At 41.9% G+C, this 18,262-nt stretch overlaps 1 protein-coding gene across 1 annotated transcript in view; it reads left to right on the top strand.

The window, feature by feature from the left end:
- Window positions 1-18,262, top strand: part of LOC138332966 (DNA polymerase kappa-like) — a 26,573-nt gene extending 8,311 nt beyond the window's left edge. Inside the window, exons 4-13 of the mRNA XM_069281046.1 lie at window positions 1,694-1,812; window positions 2,670-2,822; window positions 7,446-8,082; window positions 8,281-8,405; window positions 9,171-9,337; window positions 9,650-9,682; window positions 10,234-10,330; window positions 10,742-10,913; window positions 11,128-12,766; window positions 18,006-18,262. Of these exons, the coding sequence (XP_069137147.1) occupies window positions 1,694-1,812; window positions 2,670-2,822; window positions 7,446-8,082; window positions 8,281-8,405; window positions 9,171-9,337; window positions 9,650-9,682; window positions 10,234-10,330; window positions 10,742-10,913; window positions 11,128-12,766; window positions 18,006-18,129 (3,266 nt within the window). The 3' untranslated portion in view covers window positions 18,130-18,262. The remainder of the gene's footprint in view (window positions 1-1,693; window positions 1,813-2,669; window positions 2,823-7,445; window positions 8,083-8,280; window positions 8,406-9,170; window positions 9,338-9,649; window positions 9,683-10,233; window positions 10,331-10,741; window positions 10,914-11,127; window positions 12,767-18,005) is intronic.

Genomic DNA, 18,262 nt, shown 5'->3' with positions numbered 1-18,262 from the left:
AAGGTACTAACCAGGTTATACTGGAGGCTTCAAAAGGTACTAACCAGGTTATACTGGAGGCTTCAAAAGGTACTAACCAGGTTATACTGGAGGCTTCAAAAGGTACTAACCAGGTTATACTGGAGGCTTCAAAAGGTACTAACCAGGTTATACTGGAGGCTTCAAAAGGTACTAACTAGGTTATAGTGGAGGCTTCAAAAGGTACTAACCAGGTTATAGTGGAGGCTTCAGAAGGTACTAACCAGGTTATACTGGAGGCTTCAAAAGGTACTAACTAGGTTATACTGGAGGCTTCAAAGGTACTAACCAGGTTATACTGGAGGCTTCAAAAGGTACTAACTAGGTTATACTGGAGGCTTCAAAAGTACTAACCAGGTTATACTGGAGGCTTCAGAAGGTACTAACTAGGTTATAGTGGAGGCCTCAGAAGGTACTAACTAGGTTATAGTTGAAGTACCAAATAGGATTTACTGGAGGCTTCAAAGGTACTAACCAGGTTATAGCGAAGGCTTGAAAAGATATTAACTAGGTTATAGTGGAGGCTTCAAAAGGTACTAACCAGGTTATAGTTAAGGCTTCAGAAGGTACCAACCAGGTTATACTGGAGGCTTCAAAGGTACTAACCAGGTTATAGTGGAGGCTTCAGAAGGTACTAAACAGGTTATACCAGATGCTTCAAAAGGTACTAACTAGGTTATAGTTGGGGCTTCAAAAGGTACTAACCAGGTTATTCTGGACATTTCAAAAGATTAATTTAACCAAGTTATACTAGACACTTTATAAGCTAGTAAGGTTATTCTTGAGGTTTCCAAAGGTACTAACCAGGTTATAGTTGGGGTTTCAAAAGGTACTAACCAGGTTATTCTTGACACTACAAAATGTTCATATAACCAGGTTATACTAGACACTTTATAAGCTACTAAGGTTATTCTTGAGGTTTCCAAAGGAACTAGTCAGGTTATAATATTTGTTTTTTATTGAGTTGAAAAAATTATGGTAAAATCATTTTTAGCTCACCTGGCCCAGGCCGGTGAGCTTATGTCATGGCGCGGCGTCCGTTGTCTGTCCATTTGTCCGTTGTCCATCCGTCAACATTTCCTTTAAATCGCTACTAGTCCTAGAGTTCTACATTGATTCTAATCAAATTTGGCCAGAAATATCCTTGGGGGAAGGGGAACAGAGTTTGTATAAATTTTGGCTATGACCCCCTGGGGGCAGGAGGGGCAGGCCCAATAGGGAAAATAGAGGTTAATCCTTTAAATCACTACCAGTCATAGATTTCTGCATGGAATGTAACCAAATTTGACCAGGAACATCCTTCAGGGGGAAAGGAAACAGAACTTGTATTAATTTTGGCTCTGACCCCACCCAAGGATAGGAGGGGCGTGGCCCAATAGGGGAAATAGAGGCAAATCCTTTCAATGGCTACTAGTCATAGAGTTCTGCATGAATTAAAACCAAATTGGCCAAAATCATCCCTAGGCGAAGGAGAACAGAGTTTGTATAAATTTTGGCTCTGACCCCTGGGGGCAGGAGGGGTGCTGCTCAAAAGGGGAAGTAGAGGTAAATATTCAATTTTCCTTCAGAAAAGAACAATAAACCTATATTCAGAACATTGCTTGACATTAGAAACCAGGTGAGCGATACAGGCCCTCTGGGCCTCTTGTTGTATTTCTATGTGGGTTATTTGCAGGATCTAAGTATTTTGAGAACGAAAAGAAGAAAGAAGAACAAGTGAACAAAAAGATAGAAGAACAAATGGCAAAGCTGAAGAAGATTGGTGATGTCCAACTTCGTCAAGGACTTATGGAGGTATTATAGCAATTAAAAAAAAAATCTAACTACATTGTATAAGTATAAGACGTGTAACAATTCACCGATGCATCGCTTGGTGATGCATTGTGTGTAATTTATTAGTATCGTGATATATAAAAATAAAACTTGAACATTGGAATATCTCCCTTGGTCAACGTCAGCTGAACATTTGTTAGTAACAAAATGGCGGAATCCCACGAGGAGCACAACACTAAACTTGTGTCAGCACCAGTGGCGCTTGCTGGTCTTATTTAATTTTTCTGTCTACTAAATCTCGAACAGAACATGGGGAAAAAACTCACATCATTTGTGATGAGTGTAAGCAAAAGCTAAATTATTTCGGAAATACACCCAACCTAACAATAAACAAGTCAAGAAATCTCATTGTTGTCATTGTCGATTTGTATTTGATAATGGAATTATCTATTTCATCAAGTTATTTCATAATGTCTATCAAAATATTGTATCATGAACCTTGTATCGTGATATGTATCTAATAAGTATATTTTCTTTTTCACAATGTAAGGCATGTCCTGCATCACACTTGGACAATGTGCAGTGCAATTGATTATACACCATGTATTATGTAATTTAGAACTCAGCTTTGATATCAAAAATGTATTTGTTGAATACATTTGTTTGGCATGGCCAAGTGTCTTGTCATTTAAATCTCTTAGCAGTAACTAAATACTTTGTAGTTTATCCATCTCGTTTTACATACATGAAAAAAACTTGATTCACTTCATAAATTTTTCATTGTTGAAGAAAATATTACTTTATTTTTGCTGTCAATAAAAAAACCTACTGTTTAATAGAACTTCTTGAAGAAAACAAAACTAAATATTCATTTCTAGGCAGACAAACTATTGAAGGAGCTGGAATGTCAGCGAGATCTGGGTCGGATTATCGTCCACATAGACATGGATGCTTTCTATGCTGCTGTGGAGATGAGAGATGACCCGACCCTGAGAGATAAACCAATGGCGGTCGGGGGCTACTCTATGTTGGTGTGTTCATCTAGGATGGCTTACATGTTGTTCATTGAAAGACGTCTTTATGATTTAAGCCATATAAGTGGCTACAAAATTAGCAATTTCAAAGACTTCATTTGTTAGAAGCCATTTCACATACCATTTTTATAAAACTAGGAATGTAAGATTGTAATTATCAGATCATTTACCAATATGGTAATTGAGATCCTAAGCATAACTACGTCGTTAGTTTGCCAGTTGTCAGTATACTGTGACAGGGTGGGGTGTGCTGTTTAGTTTGCCAGTTGTCAGTATACTGTGACAGGGTGGGGTGTGCTGTTTAGTTTGCCAGTTGTCAGTATACTGTGACCAGGTGGGGTGTGCTGTTTAGTTTGCCAGTTGTCAGTATACTGTGACCAGGTGGGGTGTGCTGTTTAGTTTGCCAGTTGTCAGTATACTGTGACAGGGTGGGGTGTGCTATTTAGTTTGCCAGTTGTCAGTATACTGTGACAGGGTGGGGTGTGCTGTTTAGTTTGCCAGTTGTCAGTATACTGTGACAGGGTGGGGTGTGCTGTTTAGTTTGCCAGTTGTCAGTATACTGTGACCGGGTGGGGTGTGCTGTTTAGTTTGCCAGTTGTCAGTATACTGTGACAGGGTGGGGTGTGCTGTTTAGTTTGCCAGTTGTCAGTATACTGTGACAGGGTGGGGTGTGCTGTTTAGTTTGCCAGTTGTCAGTATACTGTGACAGGGTGGGGTGTGCTGTTTAGTTTGCCAGTTGTCAGTATACTGTGACCGGGTGGGGTGTGCTGTTTAGTTTGCCAGTTGTCAGTATACTGTGACAGGGTGGGGTGTGCTGTTTAGTTTGCCAGTTGTCAGTATACTGTGACAGGGTGGGGTGTGCTGTTTAGTTTGCCAGTTGTCAGTATACTGTGACAGGGTGGGGTGTGCTGTTTAGTTTGCCAGTTGTCAGTATACTGTGACAGGGTGGGGTGTGCTGTTTAGTTTGCCAGTTGTCAGTATACTGTGACGGTGGGGTGTGCTGTTTAGTTTGCCAGTTGTCAGTATACTGTGACAGGGTGGGGTGTGCTGTTTAGTTTGCCAGTTGTCAGTATACTGTGACCGGTGGGTGTTATTGCCGGTGTTGTGGGTGGCGTGTGTATACTGGTGTGACCGGGTGGGGTGTATACTGTGACCGGGTGGGGTGTATACTGTGACCGGGTGGGGTGTATACTGTGACCGGGTGGGGTGTGCTGTTTAGTTTGCCAGTTGTCAGTATACTGTGACCGGGTGGGGTGTGCTGTTTAGTTTGCCAGTTGTCAGTATACTGTGACAGGGTGGGGTGTAACCAGTTTAGTTTGACCAGGGTTGTCAGTATACTGTGACCCAGGTGGGTGTATACTGTGACCGGGTGGGGTGTATACTGTGACCGGGTGGGTGTATAGTGTGACCAGTTGTCAGTATACTGTGACCAGGTGGGGTGTATACTGTGACAGGGTGGGGTGTATACTGTGACAGGGTGTGGATGTATACTGTGACAGGGTGGGGTGTATACTGTGACCGTGGGGTGTATACTGGTGACTGTGACGGGTGGGGTGTATACTGTGACCGGGTGGGGTGTATACTGTGACCGGGTGGGGTGTATACTGTGACCGGTGGGGTGTTATACGTGACGTACCGGGTGGGGTGTATACTGTGACCGGGTGGGGTGTATACTGTGACCGGGTGGGGTGTATACTGTGACCGGGTGGGGTGTATACTGTGACCGGGTGGGGTGTATACTGTGACCGGGTGGGGTGTATACTGTGACCGGGTGGGGTGTATACTGTGACCGGGTGGGGTGTATACTGTGACCGGGTGGGGTGTATACTGTGACCGGGTGGGGTGTATACTGTGACCGGGTGGGGTGTATACTGTGACCGGGTGGGGTGTATACTGTGACCGGGTGGGGTGTATACTGTGACAGGGTGGGGTGTATACTGTGACCGGGTGGGGTGTATACTGTGACCGGGTGGGGTGTATACTGTGACCGGGTGGGGTGTATACTGTGACCGGGTGGGGTGTATACTGTGACCGGGTGGGGTGTATACTGTGACAGGGTGGGGTGTATACTGTGACCGGGTGGGGTGTATACTGTGACCGGGTGGGGTGTATACTGTGACCGGGTGGGGTGTATACTGTGACCGGGTGGGGTGTATACTGTGACAGGGTGGGGTGTATACTGTGACCGGGTGGGGTGTATACTGTGACGGGGTGGGGTGTATACTGTGACCGGTGGGGTGTTATACTGTGACCGGGTGGGGTGTATACTGTGACCGGTGGGGTGTATACTGTGACCAGGGTGGGGTGTATACTGTGACCGGGTGGGGTGTATACTGTGACGGGTGGGGTGTATACTGTGACTGGGGTGTATACTGTGACCGGGTGGGGTGTTACTGTGACTGGGTGTATACTGTGACGGGTGGGTGTATACTGTGACCAGGGTGGGGTGTATACTGTGACAGGGTGGGGTGTATACTGTGACCGGGTGGGGTGTATACTGTGACGGGTGGGTTATACTGTGACGGGTGGGGTGTATACTGTGACCGGGTGGGGTGTATACTGTGACCGGTGGGGTGTTATGTGACTGTGGTCTAGGGTGGGTGTATACTGTGACGTGGGGTGTATACTGTGACCGGGTGGGGTGTATACTGTGACTGGTGGGGTGTATACTGTGACCGGGTGGGGTGTATACTGTGACAGGGTGGGGTGTATACTGTGACAGGGTGGGGTGTATACTGTGACAGGGTGGGGTGTTACTGTGACGGGTGGGGTGTATACTGTGACCGGGTGGGGTGTTACTGTGACGGATACTGTGACCGGTGGGGTGTATACTGTGACGGTGTGGTGTGTACTGTACTGTGTACTGTGACGGGTGGGGTGTATACTGTGACGGTGGACTGTGGGTGGGGTGTATACTGTGACCGGGTGGGGTGTATACTGTGACTGTGATGACGGGTGGGGTGTATACTGTGACCGGGGTGTTACTGTGACCGGGTGGGGTGTATACTGTGACGGTGGGGTGTACTGTGACGGGTGGGGTGTATACTGTGACGGTGGGGTGTATACTGTGACCGGGTGGGGTGTATACTGTGACAGGGTGGGGTGTGTACTGTGACCGGGTGGGGTGTATACTGTGACAGGATGGGTGTATACTGACGTGGGGTGTTACTGTGACCGGGTGGGGTGTATACTGTGACAGGGTGGGGTGTTACTGTGACGTAACTGTGACGAGGTGTATGTGGGTGTGTATACTGTGACTGGTGGGGTATATTGTGACATGGGTGTATACTGTGACCGGATGGGTGTATACTGTGACACAACATAAATATACCATGGCCATACAGGTATGCACACAACACAAATATACCACGGCCATACAGGTACGCACACAACACAAATATACCACGGCCATACAGGTATGCACACAGCACAAATATACAACGGCCATACAGGTATGCACACAACACAAATATACCACGACCATACAGGTATGCACACAACACAAATATACCATGGCCATACAGGTACGCACACAACACAAATATACCACGACCATACAGGTATGCACACAACACAAATATACAACGGCCAACCAGGTATGCACACAACACAAATATACCACGGCCATACAGGTATGCACACAACACAAATATAAAACAGCCATACAAGGACGCACACAACACAAATATACCAAGACCATACAGGTACGCACACAACAAAAATATACCGCGACCATACAGGTATGCACACAACACAAATATACCACAGCCATACAGGTACGCACACAACACAAATATACCACGGCCATACAGGTACGCACACAACACAAATATACCACGGCCATACAGGTATGCACACAACACAAATATACCACGACCATACAGGTATGCACACAACACAAATATACCACGACCATACAGGTATGCACACAACACAAATATACCACGGCCATACAGGTATGCACACAACACAAATATACCACGGCCATACAGGTACGCACACAACACAAATATACCACGGCCATACAGGTACGCACACAACACAAATATACCACGGCCATACAGGTATGCACACAACACAAATATACCACGGCCATACAGGTACGCACACAACACAAATATACCACGGCCATACAGGTACGCACACAACACAAATATACCACGGCCATACAGGTATGCACACAACACAAATATACCACGGCCATACAGGTATGCACACAACACAAATATACCACGACCATACAGGTATGCACACAACACAAATATACCACGGCCATACAGGTATGCACACAATACATTGCATACAGGGTAGGCCTTCCCTAAATTCCTTAAATTTCCTTGACTGTTAATAGGAAATATGCCCATTCAACCAACAAAGGATAACCACCCAAATTTTCTTTAGAAAAGTGCTAATTCAGTTCTGAAAGGTGTGGTGCTTCTATCTACCAAGTTTACTTGTTAATTGTCCTATACAAATGTACATTTTGTATCTATATCATCCTTAACACTTGTAACAGAACCTAATAGTACTTGAAGATGGTAATTATTATAGAATAAGTTCTAAGTTGTATTTCTACCATACCAGTGTCTAATGACTGCATATCTAAACATTCTGTTACAGTCAACCTCTAACTATCTGGCCCGTAAGTTTGGTGTGCGAGCAGCCATGCCAGGCTTTATAGGTAAGAAGCTGTGTCCAGATCTAGTAATGGTCAAGCCAAACTTTGAAAAGTACACAGCGGTTAGTAGAGAAATCCGGTCAGTCATGGCGGACTACGACCCTAACTACTGCCCGATGAGTCTGGACGAAGCTTACCTTGACATTACTGATCATCTGGAGAAGCGGATGCAGTCTTCAATTGCTGACCGGACATTTCTCTGTCATAGGTCTGACAGTAATAAAGGAAACTGTGAGTGTGATCTCAACACTGCAGCAAGGGATGCTGTGTTGTCAGCAAGACTGAGTCACCAGCAGAGAAATTCTGAATCCACGACAGATTACTTTCAGAGGACAAATTTAACAGAACTTGATGGGATTCAGGGGAATGAACTTATAACCAGACATAATGATGTGAATAACTCAGAGGACAATTTGATCCATAACAATGAGGTCGCTATGGCTAGTAGAGGACCTTGTCCATTATGTGGGAAACCATTCCCTCCATATGATGTTGTGACCTTTGGCCTCTCAGCGGAAGATACTGTTGCAGAAATGAGATCGAGGATCAACCAAAAAACCAGACTAACAGCAAGTGCAGGTATAGAGTGACTCTAACAGTAGCTATATCTGCAAAATATTTTATTGATGCAACAAACAGATGCTCTAGATGATATAATATCATTTTGAAATCATTTCATTTTCCATTTTCTGAAATTTCCTGTTTCTCAATAGATTTCGTTTACAACTAGAATGAACTTTTAATGAAAATTTTCATAAATAGAATCTTGTATTTTAGGTATTGCTCCAAACATGATGCTGGCTAAAGTATGTTCAGACAAGAACAAGCCAAATGGTCAGTACAGAATACCTGCTACAAGGGACGCTGTGATGGAATTTGTTACAGATTTACCGATACGTAAGGTAAGCCGAGATATGACCTGGTCTGTGCTGTCATGGTTTATCCTTGACCAAAACACTTGAAACAAAGTTTCATTGTATGGCATATTTAGGCCTCCTAAATGTTGTTCAGTATAGTCATTTTATCCGATAGCTATTACAAGGAGTGTCAATAAAAAAATAATTAAAAAATTGAAGAAAATAAGGGTGTGCTTAATAGAAACAAATTTGGACTAGACTTTCATGAAATTATTTTACAAAGTAAGCCATAAATGAAACACAATTCTCATATTTTCATTCTGCATTTAATTTGAAGGTAGTGAAATTAAACCCTAAACAAGGGGTACATGGCAAAATACCCAACTAATTGGAAAACCTGATACATTTTGTTTCTTTATAGGAAATTAAAGTTGTGACTGTTTCCTACATTGATCTTTTGTTTGTTGATCAGTAAATGGTGCATAATGCTACCCAAGCAATTCCTTCAATTCAGAAATTCTAATTCATGGCCAGCACATAAAAAAGACGGTGAAGTGTAATAGTTTTTGTGGCTATATCAATTTTGGATTTATTATTTTAATTATAGAATCATAGATGAATAGTCAATTTAGGAGCTGTTCAATACATAACCTTTATTGAATACAAAATATTGTACATTTTAGTCTATGACATTGGTAAATAATATTTTATCCTACCAGGTTAATATTACACTATATTAACCCCCTCTAAAGGTCCATAAATGAAAACAATTTAAAATAATAATGTAGGTTTGATTGATGTTACATCCAGATCAGTGGTATTGGTAAGGTGAGTGAGAAGATGCTGAACGCCCTGAACATCTACACATGTTACCACCTGTACCACCAGAGGGCGCTACTGTACCACCTCTACTCTCCAATCTCCTTCAACTATTTCATGAGGATCTGTACCGGTATTGGGTCTGTTAATGTAGAAAGGTAAGGAGCACCAGGGCTTCATAGGATCTGTGAATGACTTACAACTGTGAAGTCTGATACAATGACTATCAGTGACACTGGACTCTAAAGTTTTGATTATATATAAGCCTTAAACAAATGTACCTTGTAAGCTATCCATATTACATAATGTGGTCAAATTAAAATTCACTTCAAATTGCCAGGACAAGCATGAGCAGTTTAAAATTTGCAATAAGGAATAGAGGGCAGGGATGATTAAATAAACAATTTTACAAAAATATTACTGAGAATGAGGTTTTATAAATATCAGGTACAAACTGTTGTATGTTCCAGGGACAGTGACAGGAAGAGTATGAGTACTGAGAGGTGAGTAAGTCTGTAATTTGTCGACATGTAACAAAGGTTTGTAATCCTCTTATACATGTGTATATATATATATATATATATATAAGAGTTCCTATTTTATTCTTTAGCTAGGGTAGTGGTTAATGTGGCTAATTTTCTGCCACTTGCTAGTATAACATCTGGATCAATTGTTAAATTCAAGAAAATTAGCAACTTGAAAATTTTGTCAAAGAAATGTTGCCTTTGTTGAAAAGAAGACAGAGAGTATTTATATGTTATGAAATTACATAGATTATTTATTATTTCAATGAGTGCCAAAATCATTTAGGTATTTCTTTTATATAAATTTTATTGTTAACACACAAAATAATTGGCTTTTACATTGAAAGCGTATCTTTCATATGGGTGCTGCCGTCATGAAAATCCATACACGTTCCTTTTGGGGGCGCCATGTCAATTCAGTACAACTGACACAAATCCGCAAAAGGAACTCATTGTAAATGTCTTTCTTCAATTATATGATACAAACATCTCATCCAAGAATATATTTAGATTTTAATTTGCTGTTGTAGAACGTTTGGTGAGATCAGTAAGCCGGAGGAGCTGGTGAGGAAGTGTCAGGAGCTTTGTGTATCATTGTGTGAGGACTTGAAGGAGGAGAAACTCAAGGTATATTGGCACACCTGTTAGATGTAGTATTACAGGGAAGGCTTGCATTGTGCTCGTAATTTTCTATGAATATCTTAAAATGTTATTCAGAATAAAGCTCGAAGCAATCTAAATAAGAAAAGGGTGGGAGCTTCTTGGTGGACATGTCAATTAAGTTCTAGAAGGCATGATAGAAATGGAAGGGGACTTTATGCCTGTACAATACGGTAAACTAGGCAAAGTCAGATAAACATAATCAAAATTTCCTAACCTGAAATTTACCAGAAATTTACATGACTTGAATTTTAGGTTAAGAAACTTGATTAGAAAGTTATCAAGAATTGACCAGAATTTCAGGTTAGGAAATTTGTCTGTCGATTATTCTTCATATGTATTATCTAAAAGTTTTGTTTTTGGTCTGTGTATCCCCAGGGTAAGACAGTGGCGATTAAGTTAAAGACAGTGAAGTATGAAGTGAAGACACGAGCCCAAACACTTTCAGACTACACTGCAGACCTGGGCATAGTGTTCTCAGCAGCCCGCACCCTCTTACACACAGAAATACAAAGCATGGCACCTAACCCCCTCCGTCTTAGGCTCATGGGTAAGTTACACTTTATGTAACTTCTTGAACATTAAATACAGCAGGTCGTACATTTTGAGGAAGAGAATCTGTCACAAACAAAATATGTAGTGTTTTTTCATAAAAATGATGATGAAAATAAAAAAACTTCTTAATTGTATTATGGTGTTCAATTTGCTTGACAGAATAATTTCTGATTGTTCCAAACTCTCACAGAATTTTTTATTTTTGCTAGGTGTTCGGATTTCATCCCTCCTCAATGAAGATTTGTGTCAAAAGAAACAGAACACACTCACACGATTTGTCAAACAGCTGGGACGTGTTGGTTCTGACGATCTGGTTTCTACAGAAAAACTGGCATCTGTTGGTTCACATGACCCAGTATCTACAGAAAAGCTAGGACATGTATCGGAAAAACCTAGGTCTACAGAAAAGCAGGAGAGAGCTGGTTCTGATTGGGCCATATCTAGAGAACATACTGGAAATACTGCTTCACAGAATGATGCTTCTACCATCTTATCCTGTTTTGATACTCCGAAAGAATCTGTTAAAATTCTAACTGATGACACACCGTCCGCTGCCAATGAAGACAGAGTTACAACCACTTCAGAAAAGAACCAGTGTGAGAAAATCAAGGACATTACTGACAAAACTGATGTTAGGGAATGTGAAACTTTCAAAATACAACCAGACAAAACTGTTGACTCTAGATCTGTTGATTCTTCTGTAGCTTTCAGACATGCATGTCAGCCTGAAATTCAAGCAATAGCAGATAAAATGTCAGAGAAAATACCACAAACAGAAAGTGTAGAATGTACAAAATCTACAACTTCAGGTGGTGTCAGAGAAATTCCAAAGACTTGTAAAAAAGTGAACATTTCTCATACATGTGGTGAGTTCATGAAAAGTGCTAATGATGCACTGTTGTGGGACCCAGGCAATCAAGTCACAGAAAGTCTCAAAATAGAGGGAAGTCATCAGGATTCATTAGAGGGAGATAACTCCTGTCGACAGGCTGACAGTCCCGGGCCCTCCTGTCGACAGGCTGACAGTCCCGGGCCCTCCAGTCGACAGGCTGACAGTCCCGGGCCCTCCAGTCGACAGGCTGGCAGTCCTGGGCCCTCCAGTCGACAGGCTGGCAGTCCTGGGCCCTCCAGTCGACAGGCTGACAGTCCCGGGCCCTCCAGTCGACAGGCTGACAGTCCCGGGCCCTCCAGTCGACAGGCTGACAGTCCCGGGCCCTTCGTTTGTCCAGTTTGTCAAGATGAGGTAGTTTGTGAGGATTTATCTGAGTTTAACCAACACATTGACATTTGTCTGAATAAAAAGATAGTGATGGAATGTTCTAAGTATCGCCCCAAGGAAGATCAGAAAAAGATGAAACTCTCAAAAACACCAAATTCAGTGAGGAAAAGAACACCAGTCAGAAGGATGTCTGGTTCTCCATCTAACTACAAACAAAAAATAAAAATGTCTACGCCACAAGGGATAGCCTCTTTATCAAGTCCTAAGGTCGGTGTAAGTTGTAAGTCAGATTGTAAAACAGATACTAGTATATATAAATCATTAACTGCAGATTGTGATGTTTCCATGCCTACACCCATTCCTGATGTTGTATCCATGGCTACCTCCTGTAGTGACCCTGTGTCCAAGACGTCTGACCCCAGCACTGACCACACGTCTGATTCTGGTGTAACAGCAGGATTTCCTCTGACCGCAGACTGGACAACAGATACTCAGAAATTGGTGTGTCCAGTATGTTTTATGGAGCAGACAGGGACAACCCTGGACGAGTTTAACACACATGTAGACACATGTCTATCAAAGGGAACAATCACACAGATGATACAGGAGCAGAGGGACAACACTAAACGGTGAGGGCATCATACACTGAAACATCTCGGTTTGGTCTATACCATCAGACTCTTCCTTATGTGGATATAAACGATAGGAATATTCTACACAAGGGTCACAAAATGTTGTAAAACCCCAGGCTTACTGAGGGTTTTACAATTTTCATATTTTGTGTTTCCAAGGGTTAAATATCCCTATCCTTCATATTTACATATGAAAGAGTATGTTTAATTTCTATCATACCTAATCGACGAATTTAATCGGACAAACCACAGAAACGTCCTCTTCAAAGATGGCGCTTTATTAGAGAGCGAACTAGGGGCAGTAACTCTAACATGTAAACTCGACTAGTAACATTTAAGGTCGCACACCACTAAAGTATAATACACATGATACTACATCTTCTCCCCCCTTTTGAGAAATTATGCATAATATTCAGGGAAAATACTTATTCATAATTCCAATCGATTAAACACTTTTTTTTCTGTCCATTAGAATTAATGTCCATTATTCAACCTGAAAATTGAAAACATTCAATTATACACATTTTAGCTTCTGACCTTTATCAGTTATCATTATGTAAAGTTGTTTCATAACCCCTTGAAAATAGAACTTTAAAATTATTCCTATTTGGAATATTTCAACACATTTCAAACACTGCACTGTTCATTGTCTGAGAGTTCCAACACTATTAACCATTTTTTTTTTAAAAACTTTGGAAACACAAAATTAACTTTCGAACGAATAAATGTACAAAACTTTACCACTAATTTTCAAGAGTCCATGTGGTAATCATCGAAACGTTTCGGAAGAGTTCTTGCGCGTGATGGTCTTGATCGCGGAATGTCGGGTACAGTCTCGTGATCTTCCCCCTCACTCGACTTACTCGACATGACGTCATCAGTACTCGTCGCTCCAGGTTCGATTCCACTCGTCATCGGGTTGTTCGCGTGTATTTCCGGACTAACATTGTCGGAATTCATAACGGGCTTATCGACTGTCTCTGGATTTAAGTACTTCTTTACATGAGTGCTGTTTCTTTTGTACTCGACTCCTTCTGGCGAAACTACAGTACACTGATTTCCTATCTTACGCTGCAGTTTGAACGGTGTTGGGTTAAACGGAGCACTCAGTTTGTCTTTTCGCGTTTGTTTTACTAACACCTGGTCTCCTTCGATGAGATCGGATTCTCTCGCACCGCGTTTGTCGTCGATGTACAGTTTGTTCTTCACTTTCGCGCACCAGTCTGTATCGCGGACTCCCTCGTCGACCGTTTTCTCATGATCTAGTTCAATTTGAGGCAACTTATTCCTCAGTTTCCTACCAAACATGAGTTCAGCTGGAGACACACCTGTTACACTGTGAGGTGTACTCCGGTACGCAAAGAGATAATCTCGAATGTCTTTTTTCCAATCGCGAGACTCTGCATGAGCGATTCGGACTCTTTTCATGATAGATCGATTCTGTCTCTCCACCTCACCGTTTGCAGCTGGATGAAGCGGCGTAACTCGTCTATGGTGAATACCGTTGTCCGACAGATATCCTTCGAAGACTGCTGAAGTGAACTGTGGTCCATTGTCGGATGTCACTGATAACGGTAGACCGTAACGAGAGAACATATTCTCGAGCACATCTATCATCTTCTCGCTTGACACGTCTTTGGTGATCTCAATTTCATAATACCGACTGTAGTAATCTATGACGACAAAGATGTAATGTCCAGACGGTAACGGACCTAAGAGATCGACCGACAAATCTTGCCACGGTCCTGACGGCATCGGCGTCGGAGTAACTGGCTCTGGCCGCGGTAACGAACTTACGACCTGACAACCGTGACATGACTTTACATAGTTTTCAACGTCCTTATCCAGGGACGGCCACCACACTTTTGTCCTTAATTGTTGCTTTGTACCTACAATCCCCAGATGTCCTTGGTGAGCCAATTTAATGCATTCAGTTCTTAACGCAGACGGAATAACTATCCGGGTTCCACGTAACACCAAGTATCCGATTCGCGACAGTTCGTCTTTTACTGCGAAATATTTCACACACTGTTTGTCCCACTTATCATCTGTCAACGACTTCCTGACCTGCGCCAGTTCGGGATCGCTTTTCGACATTTCCTCTACGTCGCGTGTAGTCATAGCTTTCGGAGTACTACTCTCCGCCACAAATCTAATGTAATGTTCAGTCTCTTTTTCTAGCTTTTCACGAGGACCATCATGTTCTGTTTTCACTACGAGTCGAGACAACGCGTCAGCTATGTTTGTCTTTCCTGGACGATACTTTATGCTGAACGTGTACGGCATGAGCTTCATCACCCAGCGTTCTATACGTGCGTTGGGTTTGGATTTCGGACCATACAGAAATTCCAAAGGTTTGTGGTCGGTTATGATTTCAAAGTCAATTCCGTACAGGTAGACGTTGAACTTCCCACATGCCCACACAACGGCTAGGGCTTCCTTTTCTGTAGTCGAATACCGCCTCTCAACATCGGACAGAGTACGACTCGCATAACATATGACCTTCGTTTCACCTTCATACTCCTGAATGAGCACAGCACCTAGACCAACATCGCTTGCGTCGGTCACTAACTGAGTTTTCGTCGCGTCTAAATGAAAATGTCCTAATGTGTCCGCTTTTACCAGACAGTCTTTCAGTGCCTCGAAACTTTGATCTTGTTCAGGTCCCCACTCAAACTTTACATTTGACTTTGTGAGTCGCCTTAGCGGTTCTGACACGGTAGCTAGATTCGGAATGTATCTCGCACTGAAGTTTACAGTACCTAGGAAGCTTTTCACTTCGGCTGCATTTTGCGGACGTTTTGCATTTTTCATCGCTTCAACTCGCTCTGACGTCGGACCGATTCCGTTCTTAGACAACACATGTCCCATGAATGTTATTCTGTCCATACTCAGTTCACATTTTTCCTTGTTTACGGTCAGGTTTTTCTCCTCAAGCCTATGTAACACTTTTTCAAGTCTCTGGTCATGTTCGAGCTGATCCTTACCGTGGATCACGATGTCGTCCGAGATGTGTTGTACACCCTCACAATCATGAAGCGTCTGTGATATGATTTGCTGGTATTTCTCGGGCGCGCTACTAATACCGAACATAAGTCTTTTGTACCGATAAAGACCTTGCGGCACTACGAAAGTTGTAATCTGCCTCGACTCCTCGTCCAGCTCTATTTGATGATAGCCATACTTTAAATCGATCTTGCTGAAGACCGTGCTTCCATTCATATTGTACAATATCTCATCAACGGTCGGAATTGGGTGCCTCTCACGGACTATGGCACGATTAGCTCGTCTCATATCCACACACAATCGAATGTCGCCATTTGGCTTAGGCACGACTATAACTGGGCTTACCCAAGGCGTTGGGCCATCTACTTTCTCGATAATATCCTGAGCTTCGAGCTCATTGACTTTTGTTCCGACTTTCCCTTGAAGGCTATACGGTAGTTTGTACATGGATTGTGCTTCTGGTTTCACCGACGGATCAATGTGAAGTTTCAGTTTATAGTCTTTCAACTTTCCAATTCCTTCAAAACATTTAAATCTGTCAAATATTGCGTTCACGCCGATTTTCAAGATACCGAGATCCATCGCTGTCGATTTACTTAAGAGTGAAGCACCTTTACCATCGAGGACTACAAAGTCAACATCAATCTTGTTATCACTATTCTCGAGAGACACGGACGTCTTGAATTTTCCAAGCAAACACAACGGTACATCTGAACCATATGGGTAGACTTTCCTATTTGTCTTTTCGGAACGACACACAATTTTATTTCGCTTCAAATATTCCCATGTGTACTTATCAACAACATTGACATTTGCACCACTGTCTATTATCATGTTTACTTTTTGACCACCGACTAAAATGTCTATCTTTTCGTGTTGACCGCTTTGTAGCGTGAATGCATACGAATCGTCGTCATCTTCGACAACATTGACCTTTCCACGACCTTGACCTTTTTGTGGAAGTTTCACATAATCTCCTCTCCTCTGTGAACTTTGACCTTGTGGGTTTTTCGTGTTACAACAGATACGAAAATGTCCTATCCGCCCACATTTTGTACATTTCTTGTTTCTAGCCGGACAGTTCTGACTTTTCGCGAAATGACCTTCGAGGCCACACCGGTAACAGGCGTTTCCTTTATTTACACTAGTTGCTCTAGAACTTGCGGAGGGTTTGTTACTTTTGTCCAAATTTACAACGTTGACCGATCCTGATGGATTTTCCATTTTCTTGGCCTGAACATTTGCCATTTCCATTGTCGCAGCAATAGTTCTTAACTGATCTAATGTCAAGTCTTTCCCCTTTTCCAAGCATTTTGTTCGGAGTTTATGAGATTTACATTTCTCAATCACTTGGTCTCTTATTTGTTCACTGTCATTTCCAAATTCACACAATAATGCCTGTGTTCTGAGTCTTGTTATATATTGTTCAATTGATTCATCACCTTGATTCATTGATCGGAAAACATAACGTTCATAGGGGACATTTATTTTTGTCTCAAAATGTTTGTTCAGTGTCTTTTTTACTTTGTCATAATCATCATCACCATCTTCTAGTGTCAACGTGAAGAAAATATCTTGAACAGACAAGCCTGCACAATGTAATAACAACGACTTTAATTGTTTCTTGTCAGTAACACCTTTCCCCTCAGCATACAGTTCAAACCCACGAAGCCAGCGTTTCCATTCCTGATTCACGTGACCTGGATCACCATGTGCGTCGAACGGTTTCACCGCATTGAGTTCGATTTGTGCCATTATTTTACCTTTTCACCACTCGAATTCAATTCTTAAATGTCACTGGTGATTTTATAAACCAATTGGCACATCTCTCGTCGCCAAATTGTAGTGTCTAACGAATCTAATCGACGAATTTAATCGGACAAACCACAGAAACGTCCTCTTCAAAGATGGCGCTTTATTAGAGAGCGAACTAGGGGCAGTAACTCTAACATGTAAACTCGACTAGTAACATTTAAGGTCGCACACCACTAAAGTATAATACACATGATACTACAGAAAGAGTATTGTTTAATTTCTATCATACCTTGACATTTTTATTTCACTTTTACACTTATATATGATATCAAGCAATTTTTACAAAAGTTTGAAGAAAACTGCGACTGCAAGTCAATTCCACTGTATTTGAAAATGGTGTGACATTTTTAATGCAATTCTTTAATCAACAGCCTAGGGTCAGACTTGTTTGAATATTATAATTTTGATATTTCAGGCTGTCCAGTGGTCCTTCTCCACAGTCTGTGAAGAGAAAGAGGGTTGATAGTGGATCAGCCGCACCCAAGACAAAATGTATAGACACATTTTTTCAGAAAGTCAGATTAGAGACAGGAAATTAGATTTAATATCTTACCTAAATATCACATTTATATCACAATATTTTATAGATCTCTTTAGAAAAAGAAAGTCAATTATATCATTCCATAAATGAAACTACAACACATGTATTGTACCATGAATATATAACATTAA

The sequence above is a fragment of the Argopecten irradians genome, chromosome 10, assembly GCF_041381155.1.
Source record: "Argopecten irradians isolate NY chromosome 10, Ai_NY, whole genome shotgun sequence".
NCBI classification, from domain to species: Eukaryota; Metazoa; Mollusca; class Bivalvia; order Pectinida; family Pectinidae; genus Argopecten; species Argopecten irradians.
The sequence above is the reverse complement of the archived record's forward strand: the minus strand, read 5'-3'. Positions and strand labels throughout refer to the sequence as shown.